This window comes from Mytilus galloprovincialis, chromosome 6, assembly GCF_965363235.1.
Source record: "Mytilus galloprovincialis chromosome 6, xbMytGall1.hap1.1, whole genome shotgun sequence".
In the NCBI taxonomy this organism is placed as follows: Eukaryota; Metazoa; Mollusca; class Bivalvia; order Mytilida; family Mytilidae; genus Mytilus; species Mytilus galloprovincialis.
The window spans coordinates 19,788,515-19,812,272 of NC_134843.1; the positions used below are offsets into that span (position 1 = coordinate 19,788,515).

The 23,758-nt window shown below is 32.3% G+C and overlaps 1 protein-coding gene across 1 annotated transcript in view; it reads right to left on the reverse strand.

The window, feature by feature from the left end:
* LOC143078526 (uncharacterized) overlaps positions 1 to 15,277 on the reverse strand; it is a 30,969-nt gene extending 15,692 nt beyond the window's left edge. The window contains exons 1-4 of the mRNA XM_076253389.1: positions 15,195 to 15,277; positions 13,464 to 13,522; positions 9,964 to 10,009; positions 3,092 to 3,273 (exon numbers count right to left, since the gene is read on the reverse strand). Of these exons, the coding sequence (XP_076109504.1) occupies positions 3,092 to 3,273; positions 9,964 to 10,009; positions 13,464 to 13,505 (270 nt within the window). The 5' untranslated portion in view covers positions 13,506 to 13,522; positions 15,195 to 15,277. The remainder of the gene's footprint in view (positions 1 to 3,091; positions 3,274 to 9,963; positions 10,010 to 13,463; positions 13,523 to 15,194) is intronic.
* Positions 15,278 to 23,758: the final 8,481 nt, after the last annotated feature.

Sequence of the window (23,758 nt, forward strand, 5' to 3'; positions counted from 1 at the left end):
CAAAATATTTATAAAGCCAAACAAATACAAAGTTGAAGAGCATTGAGGATCCAAAATTCCAAAAAGTTGTGCCAAATACGGCTAAGGTAATCTATGCCTGGGATAAGAAACTCATGAAAAACTAAAAGACTGTTATCCTTATAGATATAAACCAGTCACCAAAATTTCATAATCTGCTCAAATCATTGACAGGAAACTGGAAAATCCAACCTTTTTTATGAGTAAAATTCCATTACTCCAAAACGTAAACTCTATTATTTATAAAAATTGAGAGGGAGCTTACATCAATAGATATAAACTATTCACCAAAGTTTCAGGAATACTGCTGAAAGCATTTTTGAGTTATTGTGCGATAATAGGCGACTTATTAACGACGGACGGACGGACGGACGGACGGACAACGATATACCATTATACGTCCCGTAAACGAGACTATGTAAAGGAATGAAATCGATACCTCATAAGCTTTGTGGTCACTGTCACAAACATGTTGACCGATGAGACGCTCACAATTCGGCGCAACCGGTTTTACTCCTTTCGGACTTGATACCATTCTCTCAGGATTTGTTTGTAACCATGATTTGTCTCTTTTGAACTGGTAGTCTACATTTTAACTATGGTAGACCACTGTCACCTTAATCTACTTGAATGTAATGTACATCTCTAATGCATTTCATTTGTAATAATCAGTGCTTCCTATTGGAGATCCATGCCAGTATTGTATATTGCCCATTTTACCCGGTTTAATCCAAATAAACTCGTTTTATTCAGTTTCACACTTGGCTCAGTACTCATAAAACCTAGGTTTTCCAAATTCGCACATGGTCCGAAAAAAAGGAAAATGCTTAGTTAGTTTCTAAATAATATAACTCATCTTGTACTCAGATGCAAGATATGATAAAGATATACAAGACATTTGAACTTTGTAAAGTTCCTAGAAAATCAACCTTACAGATTTATAGTAGATATAATTCTTTACTAATTCTTTACTTCCTTTCAACTAGGAACCTGTACTTTTCATTTCTCACTTCTACGGCAACACCGCCTCTCATGGCACATCTGCCTTATCCTTTCTTCTATATATTAACCTCAAATTGAGCGCACACGTTTCGTTAATCAACACATTAGACGTCTCTTATTTTGTGTACATGATACTCAAAATCAAATGATTGAAATAATCGGGTTCTTTTTCAACACTTCATGTATGATAATTAATCCAGAAAGCTACTTTGAATTTACAGCAACTACCAACTGATCCATGAAATCGAATTATAATATAAATGTCTTCAACTTATTACTGTTTTCGTTTTTTATAACTTATAGAACCAGAACTTTTAAGGGATTAAAAATTTGTCAAGTCACAACGTCTTTTATAGCATAAGCTGCAAAATTTTATAATTCATGATGAGAAATGATTCTTTATTTAAAGTAGACCAACACTCTTGGGTTCATATTGACTGCGTTATTATGTGCTGGTATACCTAATTTCAAATATGGGACATTTCACTCTACCATTTGGACGCTTATTAGAAACTTATTATAAGTCGTCTCAAAACATAAAAATTTAGACGTTCAAGATATATGATGTCGTCGATGAGGATGAGTTGGGGATAACATATAATCTTGTTATTGGAATATCAAACACAATCGAACACAGATAATTGCTTTACTCGGAGTGGTTTATGTCATGGACATGTCAATATTGTTTGTGTGTTTTAAAGGCAAATCGATTCTAGTTTTGCTTTGATTTGAATGTAGTAGATTATTTTTGATTGCTCCCGTTTAGTTCATTCGTTGTCAAAATTATAGAAATCTCTTTTGAAATGGTTAGATAGATGTGTGTTTAAACTACAAAAAATTTAAAACAACACGTTTGATAATTTCAGGCGTCCGAAGCACTCTTCTGTATTTACCTTCAAAGTTGGGTACGTCTTTCAATAAATTTTCTGTTTACAAAACTTTTAATTTTTCGAAAAACTAAGGATTTTCTTATCCCAGGCATAGATTACCTTAGCCGTATTTGGCACAACTTTTTGGAATTTTGGATCCTCAATGCTCTTCAACTTTGTACTTGTTTGGCTTTATAAATATTTTGATATGAGCGTCACTGATGAGTCTTATGTAGACGAAACGCGCGTCTGGCGTACTAAATTATAATCCTGGTAACTGTGATAACTATTTACACCACTGGGTCGATGCCACTGCTGGTGGACGTTTCGTCCCCGAGGGTATCACCAGGCCAGTATTCAACACTTCGGTGTTGACATGAATATCAATAATGTGGTCATTTTTTCCCATAAATTTCCTGTTTACAAAACTTTTAATTTTTCGAAAAACTAAGGATTTTGTTATTCAAGGCATAGATTACCTTAGCCGTATTTGGCACAACTTTTTGGAATTTTGGATCCTCAATGCTCTTCAACTTTGTACTTGCTTGGCTTTATAAATATTTTGATATGAGCGTCACTGATGAGTCTTATGTAGACGAAACGCGCGTCTGGCGTACTAAATTATAATCCTTGTAACTTTGATAACTATTTACACCACTGGGTCGATGCCACAGCTGGTGGACGTTTCGTCCCTGAGGGTATCACCAGCCCAGTAGTCAACACTTCGGTGTTGACATGAATATCAATAATGTGGTCATCTTTTTTCCATAAGTTTCCTGCTTACAAAACTTTTAATTTTTCGAAAAACTAAGGATTTTCTTATCCAAGGCATAGATTACCTTAGCCGTATTTGCACAACTTTTTGGAATTTTGGATCCTCAATGCTCTTCAACTTTGTACTTGTTTGGCTTTATAAATACTTTGATATGAGCGTCACTAATGAGTCTTGTGTAGACGAAACGCGCGTCTGGCGTACTAAATTATAATCCTGGTAACTTTGATAACTATTTCAATGCATGTTCTGTTTAACTTTGGTATATTATATAACTGATAAAAGATGCGGGGTATTCATCAATGAAATGGACACTCAAGGACCAAACACAAAATATCCAATGTATATGATTGAAAAATTGATATTTAATTTGAAACAACTGTTACAAATAATTGCAGATCAACTAGACTGAACATTTAAACTGTCTTACCTGTATTCCTGAAGAATTTGTGCACCCTTTTGGAATTAATATATGGCCTAATTCATCTGAGCTATATGTTCCATTACAAAAGGTTTCATTTTTTACAAAATCTTGGTCGTAGACTGACGTCAGCTGGATAGTAGAGTTAATAGAGAAACCATGAAGCACAATGTCTCCGCTTTCTTTACATTCTGTAAAGTCAAAGATATCAAATAATATCAAGGCTCTATATAAACAGTGGTGAAACAGTAAAAAAAATCAATGTTAATTTTAAACTAAGAACAGCTTCAACAGAGAAAACGTGTAATAGATTTCTCTCATACATTAACATACTGGAATATCGAAACTATCAACCAGCAAATGTATTCTCACTGTCTTCAATATTTTTGCCATTGTCAATATCTGTTATCAATGGATAAACTTAAGAATAAAACTACAGGATAGAATGTGAAAGTATGCATAAAGCCTCGGTCACACCTTACCGGATAGCTCGAACGGACGCCTAACGGATAACTTTTTTTCAATCCGTTCAAGTCCGTTAGACGTCCGTCCATATCCGTTGCATGTCCGTTAAGCATCCGTTTTATCCGTTGCATGTCCGTTAAGCGTCCGTTTTATCCGTCGACGTCCGTTCTGTCCGGTGGAAAATTTTGAGCATGTTCAAAACTTTGAACGGACGTCTAACGGATAAAATGTCCGTTGAACGTCCGTTAGACGTCCGTTAGGCGTCCGTTTTGTACGGTACTCGTCCGTTTCGTTTCCGTTTTGTATCCGTTACGTGTCCGTTATACATCCGTTGGAGGTCTGGCAGATAAATTCACCAACGGACTTATAACGGACGTCTAACGGATAAAACGGATGAGAAACGGACTTCTACCGGACGTATAACGGACGATGAACGGATCTGAATCGGATAAAATTAATGCCAATTGAAAAATTTTCGTCAGAAATGCCAAAAAGATTTCTTAAGGTTCATGAATTCTTATTATTCATAATCGATCTTAAAGTAAGGGCACATATTCACAATCAAGCAGCTGTTAAACTTATTCAGGTCAGACACTGCCCTTTAGCGGCATTTTGAAGAACAAACAAAAACCAGTTACACATAACTTTGAATCTGGAGGCTCACAAATCAAATAGATTTGCTTTCATTATATTGCATGTTTTTTTCAGTTTTGTTTGGTAGTATTTGCATCTTTTTTTATGTTATAGTCGGTAAAAAGCTCATCAGAGCTCGTGTTTTTTCTGTTATTATGTATATATATGCCGACTCTAAATACAATCTACTTACTTAATTACTTAACTAGAACATTTTCAATATTAATGCGATTTACATGTATTATTATTGTCGCCTTTGATTTTTTCGTATATCTTGTTTATCTGTTTTATCCGGTACGCTTCCGTTAGGTGTCCGTTTTATGCGGTACTCGCCCGTTGGATGTACGTTCGACATCCGTTCTGTCCGTTACGTCTCCGTTTCTCGTCCGTTGCATATCCGTTACATGTCCGTTATGCATTCGTTAGGCGTCCGTTTTAGGTGGTCAGTACATCAACGGACGCCCAACGGATAACAATTTTGTCAACGGACAACTTTTATTTTCATCCGTTAGGCGTCCGTTCGTCTCATCCGGTAAGGTGTGACCGAGGCTTAAACAAAGGCAACAGTAGTATAACGCTATTCAAAAGTCATCAATCGATTAAGAGAAAACAAATCCGGGTTACAAACTAAAATCGAGGGAAACACACCCATTATAAGAGGAAAACAACGAAACAAGAGAACACTGAAAAAAGTAAATTCACATAAAAAAACTGAACTCCGATGAAAATTCAAAACGGAAAGTCCCTAATCAATGACAAAATGAAAAGCTCGAACACATCACACGAATGAATAACAACAGTCATATTCTTGACTTGGTACAGGCATTTTCTTATGAAGAAAATGGGGGATTAAACCTGGTTTTATAGCTAGCTAAACCTCTCACTTGTATGACAGTCGCAAAAAAATCCATTATTATGACAACGATGCATGAACAAAACAAACAGACATAATAGGTAAAAATGTCAAAATAGAGGTACAGCAGTCAGCTGTGTGTTATAATTTTAATCACTATAAAAACATATATATATGTAACAAGTAAGCACTAAAAGGCATATATCAAATTTAAAGATTTCATTCATTGCTTTTTTATTATACGATTGTAAGTACTTGGAACGAATCCTTTCCCTTCACCCTGAAGAACAATACAAAACGATTGACAATGCAACATACATTGAAACGATCTATTAGATAACAACTGCCATACGCCTGACTTGGTTCCAGACATTTAAAGGTAAAATGGGGGGGGGACTGAACCTTGTTTTAAAGCTAGCCAAACCTCAATGCCTTATGGCAATGTTAAATATATCGCTAAAATGACAACATTACATGACGGGAATACAGTAAAAATAAATGCAAGAACACAAATGACAGAGAAATACATAAATAAATAATATAATAGTACATTTCGACATGTTAACTACAGATTAACAGTAAGATTTGGACAGTACACAAAAATAGCTTAATAGAATTACTAAGTCTGTCACACGAATGCATTACGCCACAAAGAGTAACGTCATATGTAAGTTTCTAAACATTTGATATAAATCAAGATTAAGTTTTAATTATGTAAGTTGGTATAGTTTATATCAATTGCAAGAACATGAATCATGTTAATATATATTTTTTAGTAATATTGCAACTAACTATGTCGGCCCTTCTTCCAAAATCAAACAGTTTAAAACAAATAAATCATGTGTACATATAAAAAGACGATGTGGTATGATTGCCAATGAGACAACTCTTCACTAGATATCAAATGACACAGAAAATATAGGTCACCATACGGCCTTCAACAATGAGCAAACTCTATACCGCATAGTCAGCTATAAGGTCCAAGGACACAGTTATCGTCCTTTGGTTTTCGTTGTCTACGAATATAGTCCCTAGTGTAAACAGTGTATAATTTGCATGTTTTATTTGATACACTTTCCCAATATATTTCTTGATATTAAATGCATGAAAATATTAAGTAGGGGGATGTAATTACATGTTTTAAAAAATGGGTGCTGAATCTTTATGTTAAGTAGTCATTTGGTTCAGTTCAAAAAGGTCAAATTTTATCACCTCTGAAGCTGTCAAATTGAATTTTACACCCCTTACAGAATTGTCAATATTTTGAGTTAGAGCTGGTAGAAGTTTCTATAATTTTGATATTATTTGTCTCACTGGTAGTACACTACACTGTAAAAATCTTTTTGAGAAAGAGAAGATGCGATTTTTATGCCCCACCTACGATAGTAGAGGGGCATTATGTTTTCTGGTCTGTGCGTCCTTCCGTCTGTCCGTCTGTTCGTTCGTCCGTCTGTTCGTCCTTCCGTCCGTTCGTCCCACTTCAGGTTAAAAAAAAAAATTTTGGTCAAGGTAGTTTTTGATGAAGCTGAAGTCCAATCAACTTGAAACTTAGTACACGTATTCCTTATGATATGATCTTTCTTATTTTAAAACAAAATTAAACTTTTGACCCCATTTTCATGGTCCACTGAACATAGAAATTAAAAGTGCGAGTTTCAGGTTAAAGTTTTTGGTCAAGCTAGTTTTTGATGAAGCTGAAGTCCAATCAACTTGAAACTTAGTACACATGTTCCTTATGATATGATCTTTCTTATTTTAAAACAAAATTAACCTTTTGACCCCATTTTAATGGTCCACTGAACATAGAAATTAAAAGTGCGAGTTTCAGGTTAAAGTTTTTGGTCAAGCTAGTTTTTGATCAAGCTGAAGTCCAATCAACTTGAAACTTAGTACACATGTTTCCTTATGATATAATCTTTCTTATTTTAAAACAAAATTAAACTTTTGACCCCATTTTCATGGTCCAGTGAACATAGAAATTAAAAGTGCGAGTTTCAGGTTAAAGTTTTTGGTCAAGCTCGTTTTTTATGAAGCTGAAGTCCAATCAACTTGAAACTTAGAACACATGTTTCTTTTGATGTGATCTTTCTTATTTTAAAACCAAATTAGACTTTTGACCCCATTTTCATGGTCCACTGAACATAGAAATTAAAAGTGTGAGTTTCAGGTTCAAATTTTGGTTAAGGTAGTTTTCGATGAAGTTAAAGTCCAATCAACTTGAAACTTAGTACACATGTTTCCTTTTGGTTGATCTTTTTACTTTTAAGGCCAAATTAGATTTTTTACCCAATTTCACGGTCCATTGAACATGGAAAATGATAATGCGAGTGGGCCACCCGTGTACTTTGGACACATTCTTGTTTTAATTTGCATTTGTTGTCTTAAAGAAATGCACTACGAAATAACTGTGTTCTCGGGCCATAAAGGGCCCCCAAATGACAAATATAAAACAGTCCAAACGAGAAAAATAATGGCCTAATTTATGTACAAAAATATAACGAAAAACAAATATGTAACACATCAACAAACGACAACCACTGAATTACAGGATCCTGACTTGGGATAGCCACACACATACAGAATGTTGCGGATTTAAACATGTTAGCGGGATCCTAACCATCCCCTAACCTGGGCCATATGTGTAAAGGTACAACATAAGATTTAACTATACAAATCAGTTTAGATAGGGTGGATAAAAATAGAAATAAATCTAGGAAAACAGTACGTGGCCGGGTACTTGTATATCCCAACAACAAAAAGACACTAAATACTGATCTGAGAGTACAGCAAGTTATCAGCCACTTACATCTTATTAAAAAAAACAGTCATCTTATACTAAATTAACAATCAGTACAAATCCAACATCCAATGGATTAGTTTAAAGACGTCATAACAGTCAGAGAAAAACACGACCTTGCTTTAAACTAAAATCATACAAATTAACTGGGTGATTAATTATCTTAACTTTTACATACAAATTAACTGGGTGATTAATTATCTTTACTTTTACATACGATGGACAATAAAAGAATAGAATAACAACTACAATCGATAAGATACAAAACAACATAGTAAGCTTAAAAAACTGTTATGTTTCTAATACACAATTTTCCGTTTTTATAGTATAAAAATAATCGTAGGGTCATTATTCGTTTTAGGTGAATTATAATCTTGTAGGTAGTGAAAAACATCAAAAATCAACGTTCTACGGTATACAATGCGATCTAACGATACTATTAATTCGAAGTTTTGTTGGTACACTACTGTAAATGATATGTATACCTTTTCAATGAAATTGGTGAGTTCAGATTAAGTTCAACGAGCAACATTTTTTCGTAAATGTGTGACATAGCGCATTTACTGTAACTTGACCTCAAGTACTTATTCTGTTTAGATGTTGCCTTGTTCAGTTCATTTTGCGACACCAGTTTAAAATGATTTTAAAGTGTGTTATTAGATTTTCGGAGGACCTAATATGTTTGCTGTATCAATGTTTATCAAAGCAAAATAGCATAATTAATGAACTCAAGGAAAATATTAAACAGAAAATCCCTCTATATCAAATGGCAGCATCTAAAGCTCAAACATATCCAACAAATGGAAGAAAACAACTTTCATATTTCTGAGTTGGTACAGACATTTCCTTATGTAAAAAAAACCTGGTTTTATAGGTAGCTAAACCTCTCAATTGTATGATATTCGAATAAAATTCAATTATATTGACAACAATGTGTGAGCAAGACACTGTGTCACTTAAATGCATTTTATGACAATACCACTGAAAACATTAATATAAAATGTTTTGCAGTATTTAAAGAATTATTTTTTCTTTGTATCCATGTATTTTGTCCGAACAAATTAAAAATTTTAAAAGGCAATTGCTTCTGCATAAAGTAGAATGTATATTACTTAAGTTCAAACTTTCTTTTCCTTTCCCATGCCGAGGATGTTCTAAGGTTTCTTGAATTCTTATATAACAAAATGGGTATGAATATTTTGTAGTATTTACAATAACTTAGACAAATAATAATCCCTTTTCTACCAGATTGTGGAATTGTTATTGCTTTACATCTCTACCACTTGTTCACGTGTTTAAAATGATATTGCGTGTATAGTTATAGAATGTAAAGTTTTATAACGTAGCAATGTTAATGGAGACAAGATAACAACTCTTATATAGAGTTGCACCAGTCGTGTTGCTAATGTAAGTACAATCACGATGATAAGTCTAGTTCAGTAGGTCACATTCGGGAAAAAGGGATGATTTGATTGGTGTTGCGACGATTGAAAGATAGCCGTCATTATCTGAAAACCGAATATCCCACAACGTTCAACAATTTCTTAAAATCGCTTATTCCTTAAAGTTTTTATGAATATTTGTTTGCAAAATATACGTCAACCAAAACGACACGTTATTTGTCTGTTGGATGTTATTTTGTATTGCCATGACCTTGTCAGTTTATTTTCGAGTTATGAATTTGAATGTTTGTAATGTATCTTTTATCTTTTGAATTTCAGTATTTTTGTGTTTTTACTCTTGATCTGTCTCTTATCATTATTATTAGCCAAAATATCAGAGCTATATCTGCAGGTATAACGATATAAATAAAAGGACAATTGTTTATACAAGACAGCTTAGAATAATGACAGACGTCAACGAATGTGTCCAACTTATGAGGGCAACGTGCAGCCTAAAATAATAAAGAGGACAGATAAGTTTACAGAACATTCTAATAGTCTGGTGTCTCACAAAAAATTCTACCTTTAACATTCAGTTTGATGACTACACTTTGGGTTAATGTTTTATATATTTTTTTATTATCATTCGTATAATTTATTTTAAAAACATAATTAAGTCAAAAACAACATGCAAACATGTTTAAAAAGTGAATGAAATTGTAAAAAAAAAATAAGGGATTTTAATATTTACCGTAAGAATACTGTGGTGTTTCTTGTCGGCTGTTGACTACAAACATCTACAAAATAAAAACAAATGTAGTTAAGTTAACTGTCTATCAATAAGATCAATTATGAAAATTTGATTCATCAAAATACGTGAAACATTCATGTATGGCCCACACATTCAAATAATCAGGAACAATGTTTAATGCATATACAAAAACATTGTTTCACAAAAAATTTCAAGTAATTTTTTGTCTCAGTTTTATGATTAACAAGAGTTAACAAATACATCTATAAAAAATGTATTTTATATTTGTTCATGTAGTAAATAATCAAAACATTATTAAATCTGTTGAAGGCATCTATTGTAAAATAATATATTTATTGGTAAGCTTCCTTGAATGCAGAGATGAAACCAATCAATGAGGAGACTAAATTTAAATGCAAGTATTACTGTAGATTGAATGATTATATCCAAATCATGAGCCAACTTTATCCTTAATCCAATAGGTACTAATTACATTTTCCTACTTACCGACTTGTTATTTTAATCATATGAAAAGGAATTTATATAAATATTTTAAAGAAAAAAATCTTATATATTGAAGATGTCATGTCACTTAATAATATGATATAAATTCCAATCAGTTTTCCAGTGAACTTACTGGAACAACCAAACATTGATGTTCTGAAACATAACCAAATATCTTGAAGTTGACAAAGATGTAATACTTCGAACAATGATCTTTGAAAAACATGAATAAGGGGGATTTACTACTCAGGGCATTCCGTTCCTAAGCAGTAAATACTTAGTAGATTGTTCCTTATACTATGTTTTTTCCATATCTTAACTATATTCAGCTACAAATTATTATCAAGAGTGGGCTCCTAATATTAAACTCCTACAGTAAGTCATGAAATGGAACGAATAAAATAATACTTCATAAGTGTTACGGTCAGCATCACGAATTATTTGACAAAAAAGACGTGCCTGTGACTTATCTCACAGGACTGTTTCCCTTTTTATAGATCTTAAAAAATACCAGAATACTCCTCTGAACTTTAAATGTGCCTTTTGTCTTTTATTGCATGTCAAGACATCTAACTGATTTGTATTATAAATATGAAGGGTTTTCCATGTTCTACAGGAGACAGTCGACTCGCCCCTTCTCACATCGATTGGAGTGTTAGCGATTCGTGTCGGGTTTTTTTTATATTAATTTGTATATATTAGAAAACTGATTTAAAAGTTTTAAGGATATTGTACAACTGATGTAAAACATTTTAAACGTAAAAATTCACAATTCAATGAACCATCGTGTGTAACGTTCATTTTAACTGGATAACGTCACATTTTCATGGTATCACTTCTCCATTGTTGCTTTAAAAACGTACGTGCAAGCGCAGATGACGTATGACAGATTTTAAATCTCTGGTTTGGTTTTGTTTCTGTCTGTTTCATTACAATGGAGATAACAATATTGTATTTTAAGCGCTGACGGCTTCAATTGGTGATTTGATGGTAGCAAATACATGTTTACTGACAGTCCTAATGCTTTGACAGTAAACTTAATTTTTGATCACCAAATCGCCAATTGATGCTGTCGGAGCTTAAAATACAATTAATACACTTATCTACAAGTTGTATTATTCTTCATATCATTAATCATATAAAATTTAAACTGATTGATTTGTGTTCCTTTGCTTCATTAGTTAAAAAGTTATAAACTAATTTGTGAGGTTATTATTGTACACAATGTATAGAGATTGATAGGTAAATCAATTCGTAGTTCTTGATTGATTACCATTTGCTAAACGTCAGTTGTTCTTACTTTGTTCCTTTTATTATAAATCACCAATGCATAGTGTATGTGAATCCGTAGATGTGTTTAAATTTCCAATGACACAACTATCTGGTTAAGACTTAAAGACGTAGATATCAGCAACTATATGTCACCGTACGACCTTCTACAATGCGTAATACCCATTTGATATAGTCAAATTTAAAAGAATCGAAATGACATAATGTGAAACAATTCAAACTAGAAAACACAACAGTAAGTTCATATTAATAGTATATAGATTTTGAGCAAATTTGTGAGAAAATGTTTTAGAGAAATAGCCATTAAAATTGACGAAATGCACATCTTCATGTACGACCCTTTTTTACTTGCAATCTATACATCTTCAGATTTATTTCACATAATTGTGTAATTGACTGTATAAATAATGGTTTGAAATATACTTTTATACTAACATTGCAAGTGTACGTCTGGGAAAAGTGTAGGTAATAACATGATTATTGCACTGAATTAACAAAATTCAAAACAATGTAGTTGAAAGATTTATAAACTATAATTTTTATAATTTTCAAATCCAATGGATCTAAAAAGCTGACCTTATCAAACCGATATATCCGTACGTTATGACACATAATCTACCTTTTAATTGAATGTTCATTCAAATCAAGAACAAATAAACTTCTCATAGATACCAGGATTGATTTGTTTTATTTGCGCCATTTGCGCGACTCGTCCACAAAAGACTCATCAGTGACGTTCGAAAGAAAATGTTATGGACATTGAAAGACCAGGAGGGTCTCACACTCATTTAAGCGGTATCAGGTAGGTTTTCACTATATATTTTGAATATCCAACTGGCACTTTGGGCGCTCCGTAAATATGAAAGACAGGAAGTGTACCCAAATTCCTTTTAGTCACGTTTGTATCTACTTATTGACTAAATGTCTGCTTATTATTATGCAGATTGGGAGATCAGGGGCTATCACCATTGTCCTGTGCACTGTGTTCTAAAATTTTGATAATTTTTAGCTGAAAAGTGACAATATAAGCTCTCCATAGATATCGAATATGACATTATTCTGGGAAATCCTTCAAATACAACCTTTATGTATACAGAGTTTAGTCTATGATTTACTTAAATTTTATGGACATTGAAAGACCAGGGGGGTCTCACACTCATTTAAGCGGTCTCATGTAGGTTTTCACTATATATTTCTTTTTTGGGCTTTCCATAAACATTTCTATTTATATTTCTAAATGTTTTCTAGAGTAAGCGGGTTTTTTTATTGTTTTAAGAAATATCATGTATAAAAGTACTTTTTTGAAGTTTTTTATTGACAACAAAGACAAATATGCAAGTTAGAAAAGGGTTTATATTCAAGAACAACGAGAATTTACGACAGCTTGAAGAGGTCATGAAACAATTTTCTACGGATCTTATCAGATCTTCACTATGAAAATCATGCTTTTAATGTTATTAAGTATTATTTTTTTTATGATTTCAACTTAATTTTGAATATCCAACCGTCTGTTAGCAGCCGGTTGGATATTGAATATCGAATAACGAACCGGCTGCTAACTTCACATACATGGATATTTAGTAAACTCCTTAGTGAACAACTCTGCTTATCTATAGATTTCTACTGACTGTACCATACCGTTTCTTCTTATATCTTCTTGTTCTCATATTTTTTAGTTAATTATAAATATAAGTTAAGGAACTTACCAAAAGCAGTATTGCCTTTACTGTAGACATTAAAACACACATGACTTTTTATTGACAGTCTGAAAATAAGATAATAATATGAATTCCTCGCTATAAATGTTATTAATACACACAAATTATATTTGATGTTTTTGAATTGATCTAATGTTTCAAAAAAATCAGAGAACACTTTGGGGCTTTTGGTGACCCGGTGATCCGGCGACCCTATAAGAGTTCTTATCATAATAACGTAAATGCTTACAGCAATGCCATATAATGTTTTAAGAGATTTGAGAAATCGTAATTTAATTGAAAAAAAATGCATAGAGTTATATCCTTTTACGCGCATTCTTGTTATATATTATAATACGCATTTTATAAAATTTTAAACTTTAAAAAAAGAAGATGTGGTATGATTGCCAATGCGACAACTCTCCACAAGAGACCAAAATGACACAGAAATTAACAACTATAGGTCACTGTACGGCCTTCAACAATGTGCATACCGCAATGTCAGCTATAAAAGGTCCCAAAATGACAATGTAAAACAATTCCAACGCAAAGACTAACGGCCTAATTTATGAACGAAAAATAAACGAAAAACAAATTTATCTGTAACACATTATCAAATGACAACCACAAAAAAGCAGTCTCGTGACTTGAATCAGGCACATACGTAGAGAATGTTAGTTGTTTGTTTCTAATAGTACTAGTGGTACATATATTATGATATGTTTTTATATTCTGATGTAGTTAAAATAGATTTAAATGTGTGCATTTCTTAAATAAATTCTGAAGTATCATTTATTAACGCATTCTTAAAACGTCAATTTTCAGTCAATATAAATTTACGGTTTCCTACCGAGTGTCCTACATTTTCTCAAAAATTTTAGCAATATTTATATACTATTGATGTGAACGTTTCATTTGTTTTTTTCTAGTTTAAATTGTTGCTAATTTTGTCATTTCGGTGCTTTTAAACTTCACTATATTGAATGTGTTTTGCTCATTGCTGAAGGTCTTACGATGTCATATAGTCGCTGACACGCACGGCTTTTAGACTTCTCTAGATTATAGTGTCCATCAGAAATTATACACCATCTCCTTATCTTGGGTGAATTTGGGATACCTTGGAAAAACACTAGTACCGCAGTGATTCGACAAGTTTAACACGCATATATGTTTTCTGAGGCAGGTGATTGGGTCTAGGACCCACCTTTGTATAGATAGACTAAATATAACATATCGTATACCAAGTCTCAATAATATTGCTGATCTTTTTTTCAACTCAGTAAAAATTGTAAATTCAATTCATTGATACAGTTAATTATGTCCGTTCACTAGAATGTAGTTAGTACTTATGTGCAATAATCGGACGATGGATTAAAAAATAAGTTTTGAATAGCAAAAGATTGACATGTCATTGCAAGATACTACTGGTGTTGGTTTTTTTCGGATAGCAGGTGGTCTTCCCTGTCCACACGTGATTTCATTTGCATGATAAGATTCCTTTGTACCTTTGATTTTTTTAAGTTAAGGGTATCAAGTATGATTGTTATTACCATTATTCAATGATATTTTCCCCTTATTAATTCTTTTCTCTGAATACTGTCAACACTGTCCTATAGAATTAAACGCATAAACTTGATATTTAATTTTAAAAAGATATTTGTATTGATTTATCATAAAGAACTTTCACATTCAAAATGTAATTCTCACACACTCACAATTAATAAAAACAAATGATTTTACCTTACACTTGTTATCCACCGGGACAAATAAATGTTCTGACCAGGATTAGTTATTATCCTATCTATTTATAAATGGGTTATCTTTAGTACAAGATGTGATCGTTCAAAGTAAAGCTGATAAGTGTTCACATGTTAGGTTTTTAGGTCTAATATTGTACTATTTGATAATGAAATGTTAACTTCAAGCTAACAGTATTGTAAACATGAAAGTCAATCTTTCCTTATGGTATTTAAAATGATAAAATACTTTAAAACTATACCGCATATTCGACTCCATTATTCTAAGATAATATTGCAAACGTTCATTAGCATATGTGATAATGAATTATAGCCACGATAGTAAAACGAAATAGAACGTAATACGATATCGAATCTTTTTTTTAACACTAAAGATTGGAACTTGAATTTTTGGGACTAATGGTCAATTTTACAACAATTATGCTATTTAACCGAACATTTAATTCTGGCATTGGGCAGATATGGTTTACTCAAGCGCAACAGCTAGTGTAACCTGTTCGTTATTTAATGTTTGCTGTTGGATAATTGTCTCCAGTCTAATTTTTTCATTCTAAATTCATATCGAAATTTAATAAAGAACATATCTTATTTTTTCAATTTCATTTGCATTAGGGCAGCAGGCCAAGTAGGAACATGTTCTGTGAAACACTATACACAAATGCATTTTGTACCATCTGAATAGCTATTTTGACTTCCAGTTGACCTGTCTTGATTTTTACTACTAAATAGAAAAAACGCACATAAAATCAATCCGCCGACGAAACAATCACATTATCTATAGACCACTATCGCAACTCGATCAATAATGATATCCAATAATCAGCTACCAGATTATTCCAAAATCTATGTAAAATTTACGATTATGTTATATATATTGTTCCTTAATCGTGTTTACCTTATCCTTTATCATCAACCTTACCAGTAATGATAAAATCTGTCATAACAAATAAACAAAATTCAGTATCATGACCTTTTCAAAGATCATCAGTTTGACAATAGGTATTGTTTGTCTTCCTGGTACATGTTTCAGATTTGAAAAGAGAAAACTGAATTGCTTTCATAATCAAATGTTCACAAATAGTTATCAAAGGTACCAGGATGATAATTTAATACGCCAGACGCAAAATACAAAATTGAAGTTCAAGTTACTCTGTAATCGCGGACGTCCAACGTCTAAATATTAGGATTAAAAGTGTTCATTCTTGTTTTATGTCAATCTGCTCTTTGAATTTTGTAGTTCAAATACAACATTAGGATAAAAGTTTTAAAAAGATACAGTTTGTTTTCTTTGCTAAACTTAATGATATACCTCTATTTTGTATACTTTTTTATATAGGAGGGGAAAATACCAGATCTATAGGGATATCCAAAATCAAAAATTTTAAATAAACTGACAATACATTGGCTGAAAAAAAATACAAACACACAATTGTACACAAAACACAACCCCACAAAATACTGGGTGATCTCAGGTGTTCAGGACGGTTAGAAGATCCTGCTCTAGAGCATCCAGCTTATCAGTATAGTCGCATTAACTAGAATTTTGGACAGAAATGAATTGTCTGTGCATGAATATGACGATTTTAAGGTTAGTATGTTCGAGTGAAACCAAAACGTAGGTAATATAAGATCACAATTTTGATGTAAATTTAATTTTGGGTACAGTAGTTATTCAGATTGACATATTTATGTGCTCGTTTGGGTTTATTCCATTAGCATTTATTATATTAGGGTGACTATTGTTGCGTTGCATACTGTCTTTTTGTTTTCTTGAAAATCCTCTGATCAAGTTCGTAGAAATACGGCGTTTCGTGTGCTCCTTTAATGTATAATGCTAGTACAAACGCATTGACATATGATGTTTTAGCTCGTAAAAACACAATAATTGGTTTTAAATGAGACCCATGATCGTTTTATTAAGTGGAAATAGTTAATTTTCAATACCTGATTCATTCAATCATTTTCTATTAAGCCGAAGTTTCATCAAAATGTTAATTTTGCTAAACTAACTTCAATTGAAAATAAAATTGAGAAAGGAAATGGGGAATGTATCAAAGCGACAACAACCCGACCATAGAGCAGACAACACCACGATTATGTTTAAGAAATAATTGATGCAAGCTGTACTTTATTGTAGTTTTAACATGGGTAGGCATTATATTCGTGATTATTTTTGCCCGAGCGATAATTTCGATTCTGAACAGAACAATTAAGATAATTTCTATGTCCGATAAGTATAAGATTAGTGTAAAAGCATTTTTGTAGGCTCTTCCATGAACCTCCCTTTTTGTTTGTAAACAAGCAAACGGCTAGCATTGTGATTTTTCAAAGGGAAGAGTTTAAACAGCCAGCATGAACGCTTGTCGTATCTAGGTCAAAAATATATATTCGGAATGCAATAGATTACAGTCAATGTAAATGATTGAGTAACATCATGTGCACCATTAAAGAGTTTGAAAGTGTTTTAAAGTTTAGAAAATATATTATTTATTGATAAAATTCATTATTTTGGATTTAGAGCATGGGTTTGTTCACAAAGTGAAAGAAGCACTTCATATTAGAATTTAAAATGATAAACTACGTACTGATACGCCCTGAACATACACTATTTTTTTTGCGATTAAAAGAAGGAAAACCTTATGGGGAATTTCACAAGAATTTAGACGGCAATGTTCTCGAGAGTTTATGTATAAGCTCCTTGAAGGTGAATCTCACGTAAAAAAAATCAGGGGATTTCATTTGAGATTGGTGTGAACTTCACCTGAACAAATTATGCCGGTGTATGAAGTTCTCATTGAAATTTGAATAATTGATGTATACTTCTTCCATTACTTCGTGTTTAACATCTGACTCCGTGGTTTTTATTTGTCATACCTGATACTTTGATGTATTCATTTTAGATAGCGCTGAAAAGTCCGACTTGTACGTTTATACAATCGTTTAATTCTACAGATGTTTCATAGTTTCATAGACTGATCATTTGCTATAAGAAGCTGATGAATGCATTCTTTATATAAAGTATCAAGACAAGTTGGCAGGTAGGAGGGTATTATCAGTTTTCAATTATGTCTAATGCTTAGTCCGTTTCTGTGTGTGTTACATTTTAATGTTGTGTCGTTGTTCTCCTTTTATATTTAATGCGTTTCCCTCAGTTTTAGTTTGTTACACCGATTTTGTTTTTTGTTCATGGATTTATGAGTTTTGAACAGCGGTATACTAATGTTGACTTTATTTATATACAGATTGTTTATTGAAATACTAATCAATCGAACTCAGAATTCTTAAAAGAGTCTCCTTTTCTGTTCATGGATTATATAATTTTTAGCCATTCTGTTTTTGTTCTTCTGTTTCGCTTCAAACATAATTGATTTATTTGTGCATAAAGTCAGATTAAATTGTCTGGAAGCGAATGTAGCTACGAAATCAGTTAGCAAATCAAAACCAAGTTATACAGACATAAAATACGGAGATGTGACATAGGTTCCAACTAGACAGCTATCCAGTACAAACAACATTTATCATTAATTGGGATACTCTACATTTTTTGTCTAAACTAGAAACTATATGTTAAGGCAAAGCGCAAATTTCCAGTACAGAAATTTACATTCCGATATCGTAAATTGAAGAGAAGATGTTAGATAAAATGCTTCATTATTTTGCAAGAAAATGCTCCTTCTTGACCGAAAAATTATTCTAAAGACGAGAATAGATAATGGTCAAGTAGAAGCTATGTTGGAAGTCACAGTTATATCAAGATGTAAAATAAGATATCATGCATAAATTATGAGACAAATTTTACTGTGTTTTTAATTAGTGTTGTCAACGGTTAACCGGTTAACCGTTCGAACGACCGAATACCAAAACGGCTAACCGGTTAACCGGACTTTTTTTTCACTTTTGATAGATTTGATACAAGTTTGTATTGAAATCATTAAATAGTTGTGTTTTCTTTAAAAATTGTCGTCGTGGTAATTAATTTGACTGATCAAAAATTATTGTCCAGTATATTGATTGGTATTCTTAAAGTCATATGAAACCTCAAATTAAAAAAAAAATTGCATATGTTTTTTAAAACTAAATGGATAGTTTTCATTAAACAACTTATGTACATATACTTTTTTCTGAGGAAAATTCTTTAATTTGTCCACATTTAGAAGAAGTTTACTTATTTTAAATTGCTTGCTGCCAGGAGGCAATTCGCCGACATATTTTCCGTATGCATAGTGACCTAAGCGTGACCCTCCTCGTAAAAATCCGGTGATAGCAATACGCATGAATCTGTCATTAAAATAAACAATTACCTGATTGTATATGTTAAACACGTGCTAAATACCCATGCTTTTTGTTGATTATTTACTATAAGGTGACAATCGGTAAACTTTGGCTTGAAAACACGGCATTTAATGAGTAGCCATATTTGTTAAATCATAACAGACAGATAAAAAAAAATTGACGATTATACGATATATTTGCGTAAAAAATGAGAAAATCGTGCACAGAGGACTAAGTTTATGATATATACATGCATTGGTTCAAGAATTGGATGAACATTAATTTTCACCAGTCACTCGTTTCTTATGACTTTAATTCAAAAATATAAAATTAATTAGAACTTGTCTCTCAGCTAGGGGCAAGATCTTAAGGAAACATAATTAGTTTCATGTTTTTTTTAACAGTAATTTTCAATCAGTAATACGATTAATTTTAACATTTACTTCATTATTTCATTTTTGATCTTATATTGTGTAGACCTACATCTCAGCGGAATTTGCAATCTGCGTCGTGCAAATTATTGTCATACTTTAAACTAAATGCTAACGCAAAAACTGTAAAAAGCAAATTAATGTGAATGTTATCAATGTAATGACGACTTCAGTATGTATACTAAAGAAATTTATCCTGTAGAACTTACTTTAAATAAAGCTAATGATAACAATGACCACTGCCCTTTCCTCGATCTTGATATCTATATCATAAACGGGAAGCTTAATACAAAAATTTATGATAAAAGAGATGATTTTTCATTTCCTATTGTTAATTATCCATTTTTAGATGGTGACGTTCCCTTGTCACCATCTTATGGTGTTTATATATCTCAACTTGTACGATTCGCTCGTGTATGTAACAATGTATTAGATTTTAGCGAGAGAAATTTATGTATTACTGAAAAATTATTACACCAGGGTTTTCGATATCACAAACTGGTCAAAACATTTACTAAATTTTATCACCGGTATAAGGAAATAATTCGTAAATATAACTCAACATGCAGACATCTTATACGTTCAGGTATTTCACATCCAAAATTTTATGGAAATATTCTTTATAAAGCACAAAAATGTCAGTATTCTCCTCAGAAACTAACAAAACCTTTAAATAGACTTATTAAAAGGGGATATAGTTACGATACTGTTGTCAGGTCATTAAAGATTGCATATTTTGGCTTTAACATTGATTCACTGATAGGGTCTTTGCATCGGAACTAAACACATTTATTTCTAAAAAAAAACAGTTGTTGGCATGACACGGGTTATGTTCTTCTCATATATTTTATGATAGTATGATACTAAACCCCTAACGGGAGGGATTGTACCTGATATTCATATGATGAAGACATAATCTTTCAATCAGTTTAATTGAGGTCTGGAGCTGGCATGTCAGTTAACTGCTAGTAGTCTGTTGTTATTTATGTATTATTGTCATTTTATTTATTTTCTTTTGTTACATCTTTTGACATCAGACTCGGACTTCTCTTGAACTGAATTTTAATGTGCGTATTGTTATTCTTTTACTTTTCTACATTGGCTAGAGGTATAGGGGGAGGGTTGAGATCTCATAAACATGTTTAACCCCGCCGCAATTTTGCGCCTGTCCCAAGTCAGGAGCCTCTGGCCTTTGTTAGTCTTGTATGATTTTAAATTTTAGTTTCTTGTGTATAATTCGGAGTTTAGTATGACGTCCATTATCACTGTACTGTTATGCATATTTTAGGGGCCAGCTGAGGGACACCTACGGGTGCGGGAATTCTCGCTGCATTGAAGACCCATTGGTTGCCTTCGGCTGTTGTTTGCTCTATGGTCGGGTGGTTGTCGCTTTGACATATTCACCATTTCCTTTCTCAATTTTATACTTGATGGTACGAATATCAGGATTAATCAGTTTTAATTGAAACACCCCACATTATTTTTTTAAAACAGCAAAACAAAATGGAAGATTCATCGGTTTCAGACATATTCAATTTTACGAGATCAAGACTTTTTTTTATTTTTCAATTTGAAGTTAGTACAAACGCCATAGTTGATACCGTGCATTTGATTATTAAAAGTCAAACTTCGACAGGAATCTTCACAGACAAGCCTTATAAAACCAAAGGTCAAACTTCAATTCATCGTATTATAAAAACGTAAATGAATGACTTGGATGGAATGTAGTCACATTGACACTCATATCTATGAGTAGGGTACTATAGATAAGGCCTTCACACATTAACTTAAACTACCGATTAACCGGTTAATCGGTCGAACGATTTTACGAGTAACCGGTTAGGCTAAAGCGTACGATTTGACAACACTATTTTTAATACATGATTGTTTACACATCAAAGATAACAGGTTGAACTAAAACCAGACTTTGTTCCATTTTGTTTATGTTTCCTCTCAGTGGCATGGGCATTAAGGTTTACCCTTGGTGTCTGTTTGTCTGTCAGTAAGTCCCGAACTTGGTTTCAGTTCTCTAACTTTACTTTGCCTCCACTAGATGTTATGAAACTTGTACACAATTCCTAATACCAACAAAAAAGATTAAGATTGATGTATGATCGAGTTATGTCCCTCATCAGAAAGTTCGTCAATTATGTGCGACTTTTTATTGTCATTTACCAGATAGAGAGCTATGTATTACTATATTGAAGTAAAAACAATTAAATTATTATAATTGAAATTCAGCACTGCTGTCATTGTCGTTAGGGAATTTTGATTAGGTACCTACGGAACAAACAGGGACATCACTTAATGAGTTTCATATATCTACTCTTCATTTCATTGTCGCCTTAACATTCTAATGAGAAATGGCTACAGAGTATTATGATAAGAGCTGTTACTTGGCATCTGAAATTACTTTTGAATGTTACTTTCTTCTTTCAATTTTTTTTCTCTAAATGGATATTTTAGTATTGAAGTATAGAAAACTTTGCCGCCGCTGTAACTTGTCGTTTACATTGACCTACAATGGCCAATTTACACATAGTATTTACCCAACAAAATTGATTGGTTGACTGGTATTTTTTGGAAAAGATGTTTTCAAGCCGTTAATTCCCTATTTGGTTGGCCAGACTTGCAAGCCTCTCAAGTCAATCATATTGTGTTTTATAGTTGGAAAACACCTCAAAACTGCAAACTGAATTGATAAGATCGAGATAAACAAATGAACAGATTGACTTTAAAACACATTTTTACACATTTCCTTTCTGTTATTCGTAAAATTATTGTATCTTGAGCTCTCCCTTACACAATTTACGTTTATTTTACAATCAGAATTACGAAATATTCTAAATATATCCTTGACCAACCTAGTGACGCCATTATTGGAATTGCACACTACGTAAGAGAAGATATCCTTTAATCATTATTAATATCATTTACATAAATGGTGTGCTATTTCAAAATCGGTATATTATTTTATTTTATGATAAGTAGTCTTTCATTAAAACAAAATATTGCGTACCAACATAATAGTAAAAAAACATATAAAGTTATCAAATTTTGCTTCATTTGATTGATTTTTGTAAATACATGTATACCTGTGATAAGAGTTGTAACTGGAACCTTTATCAATGGACTTTATCAACATGTTCTAGCTCATTCTTTGTATGAAGATTATCAAAAGATACCTCAAAAAATAGAAACAATAAACTCTCAAGCTCTTTGATATTTGCTTCACAAGGCAAACATTTGATAACTGATCAGGATGAGAAAAAGTGACATTTAAGTTATACAGTTTTGAAAGATAGAGATCAACAGTGATGAAATGCGGTATATTTGATACCCTAGATAGGGATCATATATTTACTTGTATCATGCCGACTAAAATACCTGAGAGGGCTATGGTTTATTAACGTTATAAGATTGTTGTCTAAGTTTAAAAAGTAACCATAATATGCTTTAAATGTAGAAATGGTGACGTAATAACCAACGGGAAAAGGGCGAATATGTACCACGTCAGAATATGACAGTTGTTATTCATTCGTTTGATGTGTTTGAGTTTTTGATTTTGCCATTTAATTAGGGACTTTCCGTTTTGAATTTTCCTTGGAGTCCAGTTAACTATAACTAGTAAGATCATTGATGTTTCGTCTTAAATGAGTAAATGAACAAAGTTACGTTAACATATATAAAAGAATATCATTGAAATAAAAGTGTGATGTAAGCTGACAACACCAGTGCCAAAAAGAAAGAAAAACAACAACAAACAACAGTCTACAAAACACAACATAGAAAATTAAATACTTAGCAACACGAACCCCCCCCCCCCAAAAAAAAAACCCCAAAC